This window comes from Brassica napus, chromosome C3, assembly GCF_020379485.1.
Source record: "Brassica napus cultivar Da-Ae chromosome C3, Da-Ae, whole genome shotgun sequence".
Lineage (NCBI taxonomy): Eukaryota > Viridiplantae > Streptophyta > Magnoliopsida > Brassicales > Brassicaceae > Brassica > Brassica napus.
Window position 1 is genome coordinate 4735500 of NC_063446.1, and position 18544 is coordinate 4754043.

The 18544-nt window shown below is 40.1% G+C and overlaps 3 protein-coding genes and 1 pseudogene across 4 annotated transcripts; 3 read left to right on the forward strand and 1 right to left on the reverse strand.

The window, feature by feature from the left end:
- Positions 1-3144: 3144 nt before the first annotated feature.
- LOC106386617 (serine/threonine-protein kinase RUNKEL-like) lies at positions 3145-9000 on the reverse strand. The gene is made up of 10 exons (XM_013826447.3): positions 8747-9000; positions 8582-8671; positions 8274-8326; positions 8111-8186; positions 7979-8040; positions 7810-7888; positions 7674-7730; positions 5913-7541; positions 4902-5771; positions 3145-4552 (listed from the first exon to the last, which is right to left on the reverse strand). The coding sequence occupies exons 1-10, from the start codon at positions 8792-8794 to the stop codon at positions 3422-3424; spliced, it is 4095 nt and encodes a 1364-aa protein (XP_013681901.1). The 5' UTR covers positions 8795-9000; the 3' UTR covers positions 3145-3421.
- A 136-nt stretch (positions 9001-9136) lies between these two features.
- LOC106386619 lies at positions 9137-11719 on the forward strand (annotated as a pseudogene).
- A 282-nt stretch (positions 11720-12001) lies between these two features.
- LOC106386175 lies at positions 12002-16216 on the forward strand. Of its 2 annotated transcripts, none has more exons than XM_048752057.1 (2): positions 12002-15161; positions 15305-16216. In XM_048752057.1, exon 1 carries the CDS (start codon positions 12220-12222, stop codon positions 14401-14403), a length of 2184 nt encoding a protein of 727 aa, XP_048608014.1. In that variant the 5' UTR covers positions 12002-12219; the 3' UTR covers positions 14404-15161; positions 15305-16216. The 2 variants fall into 2 exon arrangements, with proteins under 2 accessions (XP_048608014.1, XP_013681517.2); XM_013826063.3 differs by having other exon boundaries at positions 12002-15154.
- LOC106383471 lies at positions 15338-18482 on the forward strand. The gene is made up of 2 exons (XM_048752942.1): positions 15338-16159; positions 16210-18482. The coding sequence occupies exons 1-2, from the start codon at positions 15338-15340 to the stop codon at positions 17971-17973; spliced, it is 2586 nt and encodes an 861-aa protein (XP_048608899.1). The 3' UTR covers positions 17974-18482.
- The last annotated feature ends 62 nt before the right edge of the window (positions 18483-18544 follow it).

Sequence of the window (18544 nt, forward strand, 5' to 3'; positions counted from 1 at the left end):
TGCCCAGATAATCATTTTGAATTTTCATATCATATGTTGAAAGAAATATGTTAATATAGATCCGGTGTAATAAATATAGCTTCCTTTTTTTTTCAAAATGTAGTAAAAAATATCCTAAAATTGTACTTATATATTCTCAAGCTGGTCTACTCTTGTTTTTTTTTTTTTGACAAAGTACTTTCAAATTAAAAATATAAATGTTTACATGATAAGGCTTCGTTGCCTTAATAGATAGAAAAAGTTTGCATGAATAAACTTCGTGACAGATAACATTTCTAACCTATGAAAGGAAGAAACGAGTTGAACCAAAAATGGACTGAGAGATAGAACTAGCGAGTAGCGAGTGGTCTACTCTTGTTTTAGTTTCTGATTTTGGCTCATTGGTTTGCTGGTAGGGCGTGAAATTTGAGTAATTAGAAGAAGCTTTGTCCGGTTTTAAAAACATTGTGGAAATGATAGACATAGAAATATATATAAAACAAACTTAGAAGAAGGAAGGCTTTTGTGTATTTCTTCATTATCATAATTGTTTGGTTTCCAATCTGTACTCATGTCGACAAATAGTATATATCTAAGAAGTCAAGAAAAGTAATAACATAAAATGGATGCTGATCAAACATATACAAGAAAGGGTTTTTGCTGTTTTATTCATTATCATAATTGTTTGGTTCCAATCTGTAACATGTCCACCAGTAGGAATGTAGAATATATAGAATATATGTAGAAGTCAAGAAAAATAAATTTAAGAAAATGGAAGCTGCCAAGATCAAACATATAGTGAAAAAATAAATTAATGAATTTCTTCGACGATTTGACATATATTTATTTATTAGGAGATTTTCTATGCTACACGGCTATACGCAATGGTAATTTAAAAAAAATAATATTCTATTATATTAAAGGGAAAATTAGTCTATATATAGTCTGACTTTTTTATAAGATTTTAATTTTATCAATTGAACTTAATTATTTGTAGTGTTGATCAAGATATTTTTTCAACATATAGCAAATAAATAAACATTACAAAATCAATGATAATTTGTATTCTCTAGCACGCGGTTTTGTACATCATCTAGCTGTAACATGTTCTGAATAGTCAAATATTAGAGATTATATCCTGGATGGATAATTATGGATGTAAGACTTTTTGAGGTTTCCTTATATTGTAGACTTAACCGTTCACCGTTTATTGTAGATTGTTCATTTTAAATAGTTAGATGTGTTTGTTGTGAACGTTCTATTGTTATTTGTAATATTAAAATTGAAACATCTTTGTGACAAACATATAATGTCAATCATTTGCCTAATCAGTGATATCTTCCAATGTTCAATCGATTAAACGTTTTGAAACTAAGATTTTATTTTAAAACCATTTTGAGAATCATTAAATCCCAACCAGACCCTACCGAAACCTTTAAATCCTTTTGTTAATTAATAGAACTCAGAAGAAAGCTTATTTCGATTCACTCCGATGTCATTTACAATGGCTGCACGTGATCAATGTGGTGCTCTATTTTTATTCTCGGAGAAGCCATGTTTAGGTAAATGCTGCTGCCGAATGATAAACGGCCTTGTTGATCAGACAGCCAGTCTTGTATTCGCCGTTGTAGTAGATCCATCCTATTGCGTAGTCTTTTATTTTTCATAAGCCCATTGAATCTCATTATTTTCGTTTCTAAAAAAATCTCATTATGGTTGCGTATCCTACTGTCTATAGATACATGCTTGTATATTCACTTCTATGTTTGATATATATAACAGATAAACCAAGAAAAGATCGATGACCATATAAGATAAAACTATGGTTACAATTATTAAAAAAAAATGGTAAACCATTTCACGGAGAGAGAATGTGAAAGCTCCGGTGGCCACGCGCCGTGGAAATCTGGTATGGTGCGGATTCGAATTCAGGTCTTTTGGGGATCCACAGAACGCCTTGACCACCCGACCACAGACGCCTGGTTTACGGTTACAATTATATTTTACAAATAACTATGTAATAGCCTAGCATGCATTATCGTTACTGTTATTATTTTTACCATCTACACATGAATTTTTGAAAGAAAATAATCAATGATAGCGTTGTCACATCGTGCATATATTTATTTTTCCCTTATGTTACATCGTTACTAAATAGTGATCGGAATTACACAATATCGGTGGTGGGCAAATTCTGCGTACATATTCAACGTTGCTAACTCTTGTAGCGAGAGCACAAGTTAAGGAGCTCTCGGGGGAAAGAGTCTACAAGACTTTTCCGTTTCTCTCTTATAAGGAGGCCTTCTTTGTAGAGCTCCACAAGGCGGGGAAGGGCTTACGCCTATCTTTTCTGTCCATTTCACAACACCTATTACAAAATTAACCCACCAGAATTAGAAAATTTATTTAAAGTAATAACTTACTAAACTGTAAATTTTATAATTCGCTGAGTAAAAAGAGACTGACCTAGGTGACGGAATCTTGCCTCTGTCACACCAACCTGTAAGGATACACATAAAAGTATATGAACCAAGCTTAGAAGAAGAAATTGTATTGTTTTCCTCTTTGTCATTGTTTTTCTTGTTCTTTTCGTCTAGACCAGTAGTGGATATATATATGGTTTTGAGTAGACATAATCAACCGTATCGTGAATAAATAAAGTTGAAGTATTATATAAGCTTCTACGACTTCTTGTTTTTTTCAAGAACGCGGTTTTCTACATCACCTAAGTACCATCTTCTGAATATTCAAATAAAAACTTGACAAAAAGTCAGTTTCAAGAGTCAAGCTGGGTAATTACGGATGCAATACTTTTGGAGTTTTTAAATATTTTAGATTAATTGTTCATTTGAATTGGTTAGGTACGTACGTACCTGTAAACGGTCGGTTATTGCCTTATTGGCATGTGCCAGAACTGCAAAGCATGTGATCCATATTTTTCTTTTCTTATTTTAGAGTCTTCCTTTTTGGTCCAAATTTTTCGACCAAAAAAAAAAAAATTATGATCCAAATTTGAGTAAATGTAGAAAACTGATACTACGTTCGTATACAAATAGTATTTTTAATAGATACTGCACTATTAAAAACACCAACTGAGAAAAGTACCTATAGAAGAGGATAAGACTCACATGTTACACTTGTTCCCCGTTTAGTACTACTAGTGCCTTAAGGAACTACAACATTATCAAATACACAAACCACAATTTACAAAATTCTACAAAATACTTGTGAAAATGTTGTATAAATTATTCACAAGCAATTCTCGTCTCAAAGCTCCTCGAGAAAATGGCAAAAGCCTGGATATACTTTGCATTTTCAAAAGCTACAGCTTACTCCTAGTTTAACAACGAGAATGTAGACATACTTTGCATTGTACAAATAACAATAAAAAGACTTGAATCGTTATCATAAACTGCTACCTTGGTTCAGAATAGTCCAAAACTCAACGAGGCAACCTCTGCAACTCCACAGCAACTAGCGAAGCGACGATGTTAAGACCCGCGACGTCTGAGTTCTTGATCTCAGAGACAATGGCGTTGATCTTATAGATATCATATCCTGATATCGACAAAATCATGGCATGCGATAGATACTGCTTGCACGCATAACCCAAACAATGCAAGATTCTCGTCAATACCAACACTTGTGTCTCCGTGCTCTTCCTCCTGCGCCACGAGTCGAGGATCGGTGTGATCTTAGGAAGATTGGTTAAAAACCCCGTGGCGGCTTCTCTCGAAGCAGTCTTAAGTAGCAACACGACGCATTCAGAGGCAATATCTGCTACTGCGATGCTCGTGTCATCTGAGGCCGCGAGGTCCAAGAGCAAGCCGATGTTGCTACCGAAGTCTGCAATGTCTCTTATACATTCTTGTGGATCGACCTCGAATGTGAAAGATGCCTCTGATAATAGCGTTGGCTCTTTCGTGTAGTTTGAGCGGAGACCTTTCTTGTTCCCAAGTGACCTTAACAAGAAAGCTCTGCAGAGACTTAAAGTAGGCTCAAGGAAATCTTCCATGTCTTTGGCATTCACAAATTCTAGCAGGTTCCCGATCCTCCTCACTACTTTGAGCTGAGAAAGTAGTTTAGTTTCCATCTCTGGAGCTGAGGCCAAGGCGAGACAGAGCTTGACGTTGTTCACATTCGCGCTTGACAAGTCTCCGAGAAGAAACTCGAAGCACTGTGAAACTGTGTTCTGTTGCAAAATGCTGGAGATTTTGATGTAGTCAAACTCAACTAGCATGAGGAGGAGCTTTTGTGCGTAAGCTGGGATTGGATCTTCGTCTTGGAGCAGTGCAGGGTAGAGTGGGAGGAAATGAGAGTTGGATACTGATTTCAAATCCTCAGAGGTTTGTTGTTCGATGTCTGTGCACTCGGTTAAGAGAATTGTCATTGTATCGAACCAGATCTTCAAACAGAGAAACCGAGCATCCCCATCTTTGTTCCCATTGTAAATTGCAGCCAGAGATGGGAGAATCTCACGGAAAATAATATCAGCATTTTGTGTAACCAGAGGAGCGTCTTCTGCTATGCATTCTAGAACTTGAAGAAGGGTTATACGGAAGTCATCTCTTCCCTGCAAATTGTTAACAAGTCATGAAAAATTGACAAGTATGTCATATCAAAGTTCACTGTGTCATAAACCATGATTAGGACAAGAGAGAAAATGGAGAAAGTTCTTCAAACATGTTAGATCTTAAACACACATCTATAGTGAAAGTTCCGATAATAGTTGTATGAGATTCTTTCCTATCCTGTAAGCAATCCTAACCATATCATAGAATAGTAGTAACTAGCATAAGGCAAGGAATTTAAACGCAGACGAGCAATTATTCAATCCCATTAGCGCAAGATAAAACACAGAGCATTTCATTTGAAGGAAGAGAGTAATACAAAAAGGGCATCGGAAAGTTGTAACTACTGACCTGAAATGAGGCTTCCACAAATTTTGTAACATTTGCCAGCTGGCGCAGGATTTGTTGGGTTATCATTTTGTTCTTAAACGAAGAGCTTCCAAGAAGATGAAGAACCACAGGAAACAAGTGTAGATTAGTCTTTGGAGCAGCTCGACCATTAAGGGGAGAAACAGGTGCATGGCGTTTTCCTGTCATTAGCTGCTGGATATCACTGGTTATCGTATCCAGCAAACCTGGTATTATGGAGGCAATGACATGCACGAATGCCTCAAGACATTGTTGCACATAAGTGTCTTTTTCTTTGGCTAATCTGTCCACCACGGGAAGAAATCTTGTATTGCAAAAGAAATTTGTTAGCCACCGCCTACTATTTTTGCACAAAAGTGCAACGAAGAGAACAGTTTTTCCCCTCAGAACTTCAGTTCCTTGCTCTAAGATGGAAAGCAGACTAGGGAAAAGATTTTTCTCCTCTGTCAATGACACAAGATGCCTTCCAAAGCTTGGGCACGTGTGACTTCCAATCATAGCCATATTCAGAAGATTTAAGCAAGTTTGCTGCTCCCGTGCGCTACCTTTGACGAAAGATGAAGCTATTTCCTTCAATGAGAGCTTTTCTACAACCGTCTGAATGCAAGGAGGGTTAAAACGAGAAAGACGGACCAAACATGATCCAGCAGTCTGCCTCATGCTCTCTTGTTTACCAGCTGCTCTGTAGATATAGCAGAGATTGCTTATCAAATCTTGGCTAGAGAAACGGGTGGCCCAGTAAGCACCTTGACTGCAGATGTTTTCTATTGTCCTTAAAGCGTAGAGCTGAGTCAGGTCATCTTCTCCTTTGCGTAAGGTAGATGATACAAGAGAGATCAAGGCACCTGAAACCTAGTTCAAGAAAAAGGAATATTTTTAAACCGGCATCAGTGAAAAGATAAGACCACTAAGATTAAGCAATGTACTTTGGTCCATGAATAACACCATGAACATTAAAAGCCAAATTAAGAGTAACAATCCGGGAATGCTGACCTGCCAACCCGATGTAGACCGGGTTTCTTTGGATGGGGATTCTGTTGGTTTGAAATCCTTATGCTCATTTTGAGTTGAGATGTAGAACATCAATTCACCTAGGGCTGCCATAGAGAACCTTCTCACTTTTTCATGCTTGTCTCTGAGGCCATTGGTAAGAGAGTCTAAGATACCAGAATTTGCCAACTCATCTTCGATAGCAGTAGAATGCCGAATTAACAAACCAATTAGTGAAGCAATTTGTACACGAAACGCCGGGGTCTTGGATAATCGCAGAACTTTAACAAGCACAAGCATTATTGGCCCGTTGGTCAATATGTTGGCTGCATCAGCATTGCTACTCAGTGCCTCGAGGTATCTGATCAAATTCTGTTTCTCTGAGATGCCAGCACTACTCCCACTTAGAACCGTTATGATTCTATTGTTAAGCGGTTCAAGTTCTTGCTTTCCCATCTTACCAAAATCAGAAGGCTGTGGTGCTTCGAATGAGAGAGAAGGCACAGCTTCTTTGTCAGATTTTCTGCTGGGCATGACGGGTCTAACAGAAAGATCGGATAAATGCCAAACGACGTCACTGAGGCTATTAGGTGATTTAGACGAGTCGTGGTGAACATTAATCCCAGAAACATCTCTTCCTCTATGAGTTTTGACTTGAGGACTAGCACTAGGTAGCGCAGCTGACACTTCAATAGGTTCTGACTGCTCTTCATGGCAATCTCTGGCTTCACCCGAGGTTCCCGAGGTTGGTGTTTCATTCGCAGACGAGTTCTCATCAAGCACATTATTGCTCCTAACTCCTTGCCTTCTGTGACTCAAAACTCTTTCATCTTGTGCACCAGAGGTGTTCTCATTTCCTTCTAATTCATCTGGACCATCCTCATCATTGTCTTCATCAAAATCAAGTTCCATATCAGTGTTATCGATCTTCACTTCAGCACAGTTCTCGTTGCTATTAGGTAAGGGTCTCCTGTAGTTTTCCTTCTCATTTTCCTTTTGGAGATTTGCCTTTGCTATCCTGGACAATCTTAGAATATTCACCTGTCGGTTAGCACCCGGACAACCTCCATGCTTTTCCTGAGTTGCCTTACTATGAAGCTTTGTTTGTGTTTTTGAACCAACAGGAGTACCCTTTTGTGGCGTCTCATGGCCCCTTGAACCTTGAGTGGAGTTTTCCTTGTGCTTTGAACCACCTTTTGGATCTTTCTCCCGAGACTTTGGAGGGGTCTTGCATGGTCTGTCTCCGTTATGCTCAGAAAGACATGGCTTTGTGTATATGCCAATCATATTATCAAAAGCAGGCTGAGGAGGCAACTGTACTAAATTTATCTTACTCTTCCAAAATGCATGACCACAGAGATCTGCCCACTGTATTCTTTGAGCTGGGTCTTTGATAAGAAGAGACTCGATGAGATTGACAAATGAACGGCTTGCATTTTCAGGGAGTGGAGGAGTTGGATCTGAATGAATGGATTTCACAAGCTGGGTGAACTCTCTTGCCACAAAAGGAGGTCTCCCAGTGTAACATTCATATAACACACAGCCAAGGGCCCATAGGTCGGAAGCAAAAGAATGAACCCCTCCATCTTCATATAGTTCTGGAGCCATATAATACGGAGTTCCACGTTTTCCCTGATGCAAGTTATCACAAGAGATGAGTATTTATGTCATACATACAGTTTCCGGTGTAATTTGAAATCATAGATTCACTAACGCTGTAAAGCCTATATATAGAAAAAAAACGGACATATAAATACTCTTTACCGTGGATGGAGATTTAGTAATATCATCTAGCTTCCTTGCCAACCCAAAATCACACAGCTGCAACACAAAGCAATATGATATCATTTAAACCAAATAAACTGCATACCGGCATAGAAAAGGCAGAAAAAATGATTACCTTAATATGTCCATTATCATCAAGTAAGATGTTTGATGGTTTCAGATCACAATATGTAATTCCTCTCGAATGTAAGAACCTGGAAAATTCCGGAAAAAATGTCCATAAGAGAAAGCATATTATTGATGCACCTAGAGTTAGTGTCAAACTAGCAAAAGAATGATCTTACAGCAAGGCTATGACAAGATCATAGGCAAGACCATAGACTGAATCTTCTGGCAGCTTACAGTCCTACAAAACAAATGACGTTCAGAAAACCTGTGACCTACCATCAATAAGAGAGTTGAAGTAGAAGCAATACCTGCTGCAATAACGTCCTGAGATCACCCCCAACGCAGTATTCCAGAACTAACCACATGTGAGCAGAAGTTTCGTACCTGAGAGACCACAAGAAGAAGATAATCAGAAACAAGTAAACAAAGAGAGAGGCAGATAACTGTTTAGATAATAGCAAAAGTCTATACCACGCATAGAACTTGAGTACATTTGGATGATTTAGCGAGTGAAGGATCCTGACCTGAAAAAGAGGTAAAGAGTTCAAATACCAAAGCAGTTAGAAAAACTCAGACATCGTGAAAAGTCAATTCGGCCTTTCTCACAAACAAATCATCCAGAAAATAGAAACTTAAGATCTCTAACTGATGACGAATCTAGAGTGAATCCGTCACTATTCAGATACCAGCTCACTAAAATCAAGCAATCAATCTCAGGTAAACCAAGCATGAAATCACTGATTCGGCAAAGAGGAAACAGATCTCTCGTGCGTGCGTACCTCTTGAAGAACCTTGCTCTTGCGCGACTTGTCGACACTCTTGCAGGCAAAATACTCGATCGTCTTCTTCTTCCTTCCTTTGTACACAGTCTGCAACGAATTTACTAAGTGATTTAAGCACAAATAAAAAATGGTTGGGTAATGGTAAAGCAGAGTAGAAATTACCGAGCATTTGCCATGCCCAATCGCTTCGTATATGTGGTACTGGTTCATCGTCAAAGCTTCAACTCGCCCGCCTGAGATCCGATTCGGAATCTTCTCAGCTCTAAGGTTAATTAGTGTCGTCCGTTGTTGAATCGATCTGGGAAGGAAGAGAAAGAGAGGGGAAATGGTAGAGAGAAAATAAACTGGAAATTTTCAAAATTCAAACCCCCTAGTGGACAAATTTAGGATAATTTTGAATTTGATTAATATATTTTGAAAAATAAAGAAGCTACCGGAATTTAAAATGAAGAAACTGGGCTTGTTGGGCCCATTTATCCTTCTCTGTAAGATATTTCCCGCCCAAATGAATTGGGAAATGGGCTTTTTTACCGCCGTGAAAAGGGGTGGGGGGGAAGCGGTAAATCGAGTAGCGCAAAAAAACTGTGAAAGAGTGAAATTATTCGTTCTCCTCCGGAGACGAACGGAACCTTCGTCACAGTTTCTCTCCGACGTCGGCCTCGTAGACTGTGTGAGCTCCTTAACCACCTTTCTTCTTTCTTCTTCCTTATCCGGTGGCGAAACTCACCGCCAATATATTCGATTTACTCTCCGTTATTGCGTAATCCTGATCGAATATTTCGTCTTTTATACTTTCCTGGATTGTATCGCTGTATCTCATTCTCTTATCGTCTACTTTTTTGAAAGTTTCACTCTTTTTTATTTACGATGTGGTGAATGTTGAGTATATGCCTCCCTTGAGGAATACATTTTGGTTATTGCAGTTAATCTTGTGAAAATTTGTTTGACGTTGGCTTGGTGTTTGATTACTCTATTTGTTTCATTGTTGTTAGTGAAAAGGATTGAACTTTACCAAGTAGAGATCATACCAGAGGGGAGAGACTCAAAGCTAGAACATTAATGGAAGAGACCAACCGTGATGGTGATGGAGAGCTTTATCCATCTGGTGTCGAACAGGTTCCGGCTGAGAAGAGAAAGAGGGAAGGATTGGTGAGTGGAGAAAGAGAAGCTGAAGAAGTTATTTTAGTTGGTGACACCAAGGCTATAAAAATACTTGGTTTTGATGGAGGAGAGCTGTCTCAGTCTCAGTCTCAGAGGTCTTTGTTTAGCAAGCGACAGGCCTTTGAGGTGCAAAACAACATGAATCTTAAAGGGTCTTTGCTAAAAGAAGAATCAGGAGAAGAGCCAGCGAGAGGAAAGCAGGATTATTCAACTTTTAATGACTTTGATAAGCTGAGGGAAGAAAGAAATTTTGCAGTTGGTCAGACATGGGCTCTTTATGATGATAAAGTGGATGGGATGCCTAGACTGTACGCTCAGATCACAAAACTCTCAGTTCCCGGTTCCTGTCTTAGCGTCACATGGCTTGAGCCTGATCCAGACGACAAGGAAGAACTACAGGGCTATGAAAAAGACTTGCCTGTTTCTGTCGGTTGGTTCAAACTCGGCAAAACGGAGGATATAAAAGATCACAGAAGGTTCTCTCATCTTGTTCACTGCAACGAAGGAAGCAGCAGCGCAGGTAGAAGATTCAGCGTTTATCCCAGAGAAGGAGAGACGTGGGCTATCTTCAAGGGTCGCTACAAGCGCGATAACTCCTGGAGCTACCGGGACATTGACTGGTCAGCTGATCCCGGTTCTCACCGTAAATATAACTATCAATTTGTCGAAATCGTGCCAGAAGAAGATGCTCATACAGATGCTCCACCTGTTGGATTCCTGCATAAGGCAAAAGGTTTTTCAAATGTGTTCTGTCGCTTTGCTAAGGAAGTTGTTAAATCTTACATTCAATGTAGCCATACAGAGCAATTCTCCCATCGTGTTCCATCGTTTAAGACGACTGGAATAGAAGCAGAAGGTGTGCCTCGAGGTGCTTATGAGCTGGATCCCGCAGCGTTACCAGAAAACATCAAGGAGATTGACGTCCCTTTACATCTACTAGAAGAGGCTAACTCTGAGGAGGAGGATAATAAACATTCTCAGTGCGTTTACTTTGCTAGTAAAGGAATAACTTTTCAAACGGGACAAGTCTGGTCATTCGGCAGCGGCGACGACAACTTGCCACGGTACTACGGCAAGATTCAGAAGATCACGTTTGTTCAGGCTTTTGAGCAAGATCCGGTGGTTAAACTGCATATAGGTCGTCTTAAGGCTAGACCTATCAAAGGCGTTATCCAGTGGATTGACAAGGAGATGCCCATCGGGTGTGGGAACTTCCGGGCGAGGAAAGTTCTGGAGATATTCACTGATCTTGATGTGTTTTCACGTCTGATAAGCCAAGGCTCCTCTGGAGATGGGGATGATTACAGCATCATGCCCAAGGCTGGTGATGTCTGGGCAATATACAGAAACTGGAGTAATGGCATTGAAGTCGCTGATCTGCAATCCCAGAGTTATGATCTTGTGGAAGTTCTTGATGATAAAGTGGGCTACGAGGTGCTGCTGCTGGCTCTTGATGATGGCTTTGAATCAGTTGATTCTAAGGGTTTTGGTTCGGTGTATGTGGCTGCTACTGAGCATTGGATGGATGGCGAGGACGTGAGATTCACAGTTCCGGAATGTGAACTGCTTAGATTCTCGCATCGAGTTCATACTTGGAAAGTAACAAAGGAGATGCATGGAGTTTTGCAAGAAGTCTATGAACCTAATATCTGAGGTATTATTGCCTGTTGAGTTGATTCTCTGACTTGTACAGCTGAAACAGCACGGTGAAAAGGAAGAGCATAGATTGACCTTTTTGCGATGATAAAGTCACTGAACTTTCTTCGGGTTTAGTAGTCCCTTTGTAACATTGTGAACTCCCCTATCTTTAAAGTAGGAGGTATCTGTAGTTTGGTGTTAATCTGTGCTTTTGTGGTGAAGTAATCCTTACGTTGGCCTTTAGGTGTGGTTTCATATTTGAAAACAAGACTAGAAACGTTTAATTTTCAAAACTTTTTGGAAAACAAGACTAAAAAAATGTTAATTATTGTTATATATAATTTGTTTAAAGTTAAATAAAAAAAACATCAAACCAACATTCTCTTGTTCTTTTAATCGTCCTTATACCTGACACAATTATTCTGTAATCAGAAAATTCATATGATTCTTCAGATATTTTACGTTTTATCATATTTTAATTTGTTTCCCCAAATTGCTAACTGCGACTTTTCCCGCTAAAAGGAGATATTTTAAGTTACACTTTATCGCACGTGTGCGCGACTAGTCGTCTCACTCACTTGTATTTTCCCCTCCGGCAAAACTCTCCGCCACTTACGACCGCTGCTTGGTATTTGCTTCCGCAATTGCGTGATTTGGTTAGTAGATTGTATCCAAATGTCTTGTCTCTTGTTTTCTTGCCATCACTCATCAATCCTGCACATAGTCTCAATTGATGAGTGCATGCTTTAGGGTCATTCTCATCTGATAACCATTAAATAATAATGTATTCTTCTTCTACAGGAGAAACCCACGAGAAGGCCTCACGTTGTTAGAAGATGGATATCACCATCAATGGCGTTACAGAGACTTGGATTAATAAAGAGAGTCCTTCCTCCGACCAAACTCCTCCTCCTTCCACTGCCATTCAAAAGTTCTGGACTTGGTGTACAGAGTGTATGGCGTGGTACAGATTGCATAGATGCTTTCTCCACAAATCGAACACGTGTCGATCTTGCAACAAGGAGTTCCTCGCGCGTGAGATACCTCGTCATGGTCTTTTACCAGGGAAAGACTCATCTAAAGATGTTATGCACAAGAGGGTACTGATTAAAAGGCTCCTTGGTATACAGCAGAGCCATCCAGTTGCATCCAATACACGTCCAAGCTTTTGGACCACGTGTAGAAACTGTGGGCATAGAGAGCGTTTTCTTAAACTGTATGTGGACAAATGGTTCGTTTGTGAGAAGTGCCATGGGGAGACCATTGCAATGGAGGTCCTTGCTAGTTCCGGCGAGGTGTTGTTCAACAAATTGTTCTTGGAGTTGAAACCCGGGCGGAAGAAAAATTATTCCTCTGGTTTGAGCTGTGGCGTGAAGGTTGTTGGTGAGAAGAGAAAGAGGGAAGAGGTTGCTGCTTTATCTCAAAATCACAGCAAGCCTGTCGACAATAACAGAAGAGGATTCAATGATAATGGAGATGAAGCGTCAAGCTCTGGGAATGCTAAGGTGGATGACAACTTTGGTTTATGTGATTCAAGTTCAGGAAGTAATGTAAAACCAAAGATTGCTGATCTGAAGTTTAACGACTTTGATAAGCTGAGGGGAGAAGTGAACTTTGCAGTTGGCCAGGTGTGCGCTCTCTATGACACAACAGATAAGGTTCCTAGACAGTATGCTCTCATCAGAAAAGTTTCAGTTCCTTCTTTTGGGCTTAGGATCACATATCTAGAGCCGGATCCTGATGATGAGAAAGAGATCCAATGGTTTGAAGAAGACTTGCCTGTTTCTGATGGTAAGTTCAGGCTTGGGAAAAATCAGAACACTCAAGAGCGTTCGTTATTCTCACATGTTATCCACTGCAACGAAGGAGGAAGCAACTCTGGTCATTTCACTGTTTCTCCAAGAAAAGGAGAGACCTGGGCTCTATTCAAGAACTGGGATATTAACTGGTCTTCAGAACCAGATTCTCACCGCAATTATGAGTATAAGTTTGTTGAGATTTTGTCAGATTATTACACTGATGGAGCTGCTTGCGTATCTGTTGCTTTATTGCATAAAGCAAAAGGCTTTGCAAGTGTCTTCTTTCGGATGGGAACTGGTGAGGCAGACACATCTCAGATTCTACCTCAGAATATGTATCAATTCTCGCACATGATCCCTTCCTTCAAACTGACTGGAACTGAAGCAAAAGGTGTGCCAAAGTATGCTTATGAGCTGGACCAAGCTGCGTTACCAGAAAAAATTGCAGAGGTAACCGTCCCTTCACATCTATTAGCCGCTCCAAAGCCTAAACCAAAAGAGCTCAGCTTTACTATAAATGGAAAGGTTTTTCGAGCTGGCCAGATCTGGTCATACATCGGATGTTTTGATAACATGCCTAGGAACTACTGTAGGATCTATAAGATCAGTTTGACTCAAGCGTTTGAGCAGGCTCCAATTTACAAAATGCACGCGTTCCGGTTTAAGGCTACACCTTTTCCTAAGGATATCATCCCTTGGAAGGAGGAGCGATATGGGGAGAAGAAAATGCCTGTTGGTTGGGGAACTTACTTTTTGACTCAAGGCTCCTTAGCACTCACCCCTGATCGTTTCTCACATCTTATAGTGCCTGGAACCTCCAAGGGAAGCAATGAATATACTATTCTGCCCAAGATTGGTGAAGTGTGGGCGATATACAGATTCTGGACTCCTTACCTTAGTGCCGATGAAATGGAGAAAAACTACGTGGACTATGGCATTGTAGAAGTTCTTGATGATGCTTTTGACTATAAGGTTTTAGCGTTGGAGCCTGCGTTGCAGTTTAAGGAAGATGTAAGGAAAAAGAGAGTGTTTAGAGCAGCTGAGAGCAAGCCACTTGATTTTGATGATGATGATGATGGGTCGGGAGTGATCTTTACAATCCCAAGGTCGAAAATGCTGAGATTCTCTCATCAGATTGCTGCTTCCCGGGTAGTAAAGGAGATAGATGGAGAGTTGAAAGAGCTTTTTGAACTTGATTCTACAGCAGTACCTGTATTGTGAGGTTTCAACAGCATTGAGCAACGGATGTAGGAGAAAGATAAGTCCCTTTTGTTAGCTTTTTGGTGCATTCTGACTCTCAAGGTTTGATCTTGTTTAAAGACTTTATCCAAGGTTTATGGATGTTTTTCTTTTGTTGGTTCAAATCTATGGAAAGTCATGAATCTTGAGATGGTAATGTAGGAAAAAGAGCAAGTGGTTTAGATCAGACTGAGAAACTTACTGAACTCTCTCCATGTTTAGTTAGTTACTAGTCATTTGATTCAATAGTAGGTAGTTCTCTGTTAAGTGTTTATCAAGCTCTCTCCTTCTTGCATATACAGTATGTGTTTTGAACTGAAGTAAATCTCAACGTTTGTGTCATCTCTTAGCAGCTTCTTCATCTGCACTTCTTATTATTAATCATGTGATCTGATATAGTTTTACAAAATTTAGCAACGAATTATCAAATTTACTAGAAAAAATCCGACCAGCAAAACACATATTCAAACTCAATTTCAGAAACACAAACTAAAGCATAAATGATCAAAATATTATAACGTGTGTTTAAAAAAAATAATAATAATAATATGAAGATATAACATTTTTTTGTTTCCCGCCATTAGCGGTTGGACTTTTCCCGCTAAAAGAAGAATGTATATTTTAATTTAGCTACATTCTCTTGACGACGAATCATCTCTCTCTCTTTTCTCGGGCAAACGTCTCCGCCCTTTGTGACAGCTTCTTGCTCCCGCTCCCGCTATTGTCTGAATCGGTTAGTAGTATGTATCCAAATGTCTTGTCTTTGGCTTTCTTAATGTACACACGCTTGATTTAGGGTTCTTATTAATTTGTTCTGATTCGAAATGCTATCAAAGAACACATGCTTTGGCTTTCCATAAACTGTATTGTATTCTTCTTGCAGGATCCAAAGAGAAGAAAGTTATTAGATTCTTTGATGGATATCACCATCATGAACGAGCTTCACAGAGAGAAAGAAGCTTCAGAGACTTCCACTACAGCTCAATCAAGTGACCGTTCAATGGTTTGGACTATATGTCCTTTCTGTAGCGTCAGGTACAAATCCTACATAAGCCTTCTCAACAAACCCACACGATGTCAATCTTGCTACTTGAAGTTCCTTGCTAGCGAGTCTCTTGTCAAAGGCACTACGACAATGGATAAAGCAACTCAGACAAGCTTGTCTACCATAGAGAAAAGTATGTGCAGTCAAAACCATATTACTAGGAGCAATGTGGTTGCACCGACACCGAAGAGCCAGGTTCAGCCTCAGACTGCAACATCTAGTCTCAGTCCAAGACTTTGTGCTATGTGTCCATTTTGTAAGCTCAAGTATCGTTTCCCGATCAAATGGACCAACAAATGGTTCGTTTGTAAGTGCAAGAAGAAGTTCAAAACGGTTGAAGTGAGTTCCTCCTCGCCCCAACAGAAGGCAGCCACGAGTAAGATTCAAGCCACACATTTCTCTGGGAAGGCAAGCTCTCCTGGTTTGAGCTGTGCTGTGAAGGTTGGTGAGAAGAGACAGATGAACGAGTGCGGGGAAAGTTACAATGCTGGAAACTGCAGTGCTCTACACAAGAACAAAAGGGTTACCAGTGATAGTGGAGATGCAAGAGAAGATTCTGAAAGCGTAAAGCAAGTCCATGTGGTTGATCTTTCTACTACTGAAGACCCAATTTCAAATGCCATAAACCTGAATCAGAAGATGGATAGGAATCAAGATACTCAAGTGGGAACAGTAGTGGAGAACTCTGAAGATGTTGTTGACAATAACAGAAGAGGATTCAATGATAATGGAGATGCAGGAAGGCAAGAAGGCAAGAAGAGTCAGGATGGGGGAAGCAACTCCATCAAGTTAATTGTTCTGAAGTAGCATTGCCAAATATCATAGGGAACTCAGCGAATCTTGAGGTGAATAAACACTCTGAAGATGTTCTTGACAAGCCTGTAGATAATAACAGAAGAGGATTCAATGATGATGGAGATGCAGCAGGAAGGCTAGAAGCGTCAGAATGGGGGAAGCAACTATGTGAGGCTGATCGTCCTGAAGTAACATTGCCTAATGTCATCAGCAACAATCAAAAGTTGAATGAAAAGAACAAAACCCCTGGTTTATGTGATTCAGGTTCAGGAGATGATGTACCAGTACAACCAAAGATGTCTGAGTGTGCTGGTCTGAAGTTCAACGACTTTAATAAACGGAGGGAAGATGCAAAATTTTCAGAATGCCAGGCGTGGGCTCTCTATGACAAAGCAGATGGGATGCCTAGACAGTACGCTCTAATCAGAAAAGTTTCATCTCCTTCCTTTGGCCTTAGGATCACATACTTAGAACCAGATCCAGTTGACGAGAAAGAGATCCAGTGGTTTGAAGAAGACCTGCCTGTTTCCGTTGGTAACTTCAGGTTTGGGAAAAACCAGAACACGAAAGACCTGTCCATATTCTCACATGCCATTCGTTGCCAAGGAAGCATCATGACCGGTAACTTCACAGTCTCCCCAAGAAAAGGCGAGACTTGGGCGTTATTCAAGAACTGGGATATTATCAACTGGTCTTCAGAGCCAGACTTTCACCGCAGTTACGAGTATGACATCGTTGAGATCTTGTCTAACACCACTGATGAAGGAGTATCTGTTGCATTCTTGCACAAAGCAAAAGGCTTTGCAAGTGTCTTCTTCCGGATGGGAGCTAGTGAAGCAGAAGTTATTCAGATTCCATCTCACAGCTTATACCGTTTCTCTCATATGATCTCTTCCTTCAAAATGAAAAGAGTTGACGTGAAAGGTGTGCCAAAAGATGCTTACGAGCTGGACCAAGCTGCGTTACCTAAAGCAATCGAAGAGAGAGTCGTCCCTTTACATCTATACGCAGAGACTAAACCGGAAGCTCTTTGCTTTCCCAATAAGGGGAAGGTCTTTCAAACCGGCCAGATCTGGTCGTTCTACAGTGGTTGTAATGATAGCTTGCCTCTCCACTACTGTAGGATTCAGAAGATCACTCTTGTACAAGCGTTTGAGGAAGAACCAGTGTTTAAACTACATGTGGGCCGGTTAAAGGCTAAGCCTTTCGATGAGGAGGTGATCCAGTGGGAGGACAAGAGAATGCCTGTTGGTTGTGGGACTTTCTTGGTGAGGAGAATCAACGATGTGATCACTGCAGATGATGGAAGTGAGTACACCGTTCTCCCCAAGATTGGGGAAGTTTGGGCTGTGTACAGATTCTGGACTTGCAAGAAAGAGTTCAAGGACGTGGGGTGCTGTGAGTATGACATTGTCCAAGTTCTTGATGATAACTTGGGGTACAAGGTTTTAGCGTTGGAGCATGTGTTGTCTTCCAGTGAAGGTGGAGAGAAAAGGATACTCTTTAGAGCAGCTGAGAGTAGGCATCGTGATTGTGACGATGAGGATGGGAGAGAAGTGATATTCACAATCCCGAAGTCGAAAATTCTGAGATTCTCGCATCAGGTTCCTGCTTCTCGAGTAACGGAGGAGATGCAAGGAGAATTGAGAGAGGTTTTTGAAGTTGATTATAGAGCATTACCTGCAAACGTGAGGAGGGCTCAAGATCATTGAGCAAAGGTAGTCGTGAAGGAAGGGTATAAGGGATGGTTGGACTCCTTTTTGTAAGCTTTTGGTGCATTCTGTCAAAAGACCCCTCAGACTTACTTGATGACTTTCTCTGTGGTTTATTTATGTTTTTCTTTTCTTTTGATTGGTTCAAATCCATGACAAATCAATGTACTTTGAGAAGGTAGTAGTAAAAGACATCTCTGTCTAATGGCTACTAATTCCTTTGATCCATTGTTTGTCATCCATTTATGAAGTAGCATTATTTGAAGGTTTTAAACTCACTAGCATATATATCATATGTGATTTTGAGCATTTGTCGTTAAAATTATCTCTGCTGATCACAGATTTAGTCTCTTCACGGTAGTGCTAGCCATTCAGGTTAACGGTTTGTGTCGGGTTAAGATGTTTAGGACCCGTTTAAAAACTATACATTTTCCGGATGGGTTAAATATTGTCGGATTTGGGTCTGTTTTCTATTTTTGTAAAACCGAAACAAAATCGAATTAGAAATAAGGTAATTTGGATTTAGTTCGGGTTTAAAGCAAAAAAAACGATAAAAATCAAAAATTCAAGT

What these genes read in the sequence shown, in the direction of transcription:
- LOC106386617 (XM_013826447.3), bottom strand. Translation starts at nt 8,794, where the DNA reads ATGAACCAGTACCACATATACGAAGCGATTGGGCATGGCAAATGCTCG. An exon ending in TCAGGACGTTATTGCAGCAG is followed by an intron (nt 8,041 to 8,110) that starts GTATTGCTTCTA and finishes TTTGTTTTGTAG; the next exon opens with GACTGTAAGCTGCCAGAAGA. An exon ending in TTACTAAATCTCCATCCACG is followed by an intron (nt 7,542 to 7,673) that starts GTAAAGAGTATT and finishes AACTTGCATCAG; the next exon opens with GGAAAACGTGGAACTCCGTA.
- LOC106386175 (XM_048752057.1), top strand. Translation starts at nt 12,220, where the DNA reads ATGGATATCACCATCAATGGCGTTACAGAGACTTGGATTAATAAAGAG.
- LOC106383471 (XM_048752942.1), top strand. Translation starts at nt 15,338, where the DNA reads ATGGATATCACCATCATGAACGAGCTTCACAGAGAGAAAGAAGCTTCA. An exon ending in TAGTGGAGAACTCTGAAGAT is followed by an intron (nt 16,160 to 16,209) that starts GTTGTTGACAAT and finishes AGATGCAGGAAG; the next exon opens with GCAAGAAGGCAAGAAGAGTC.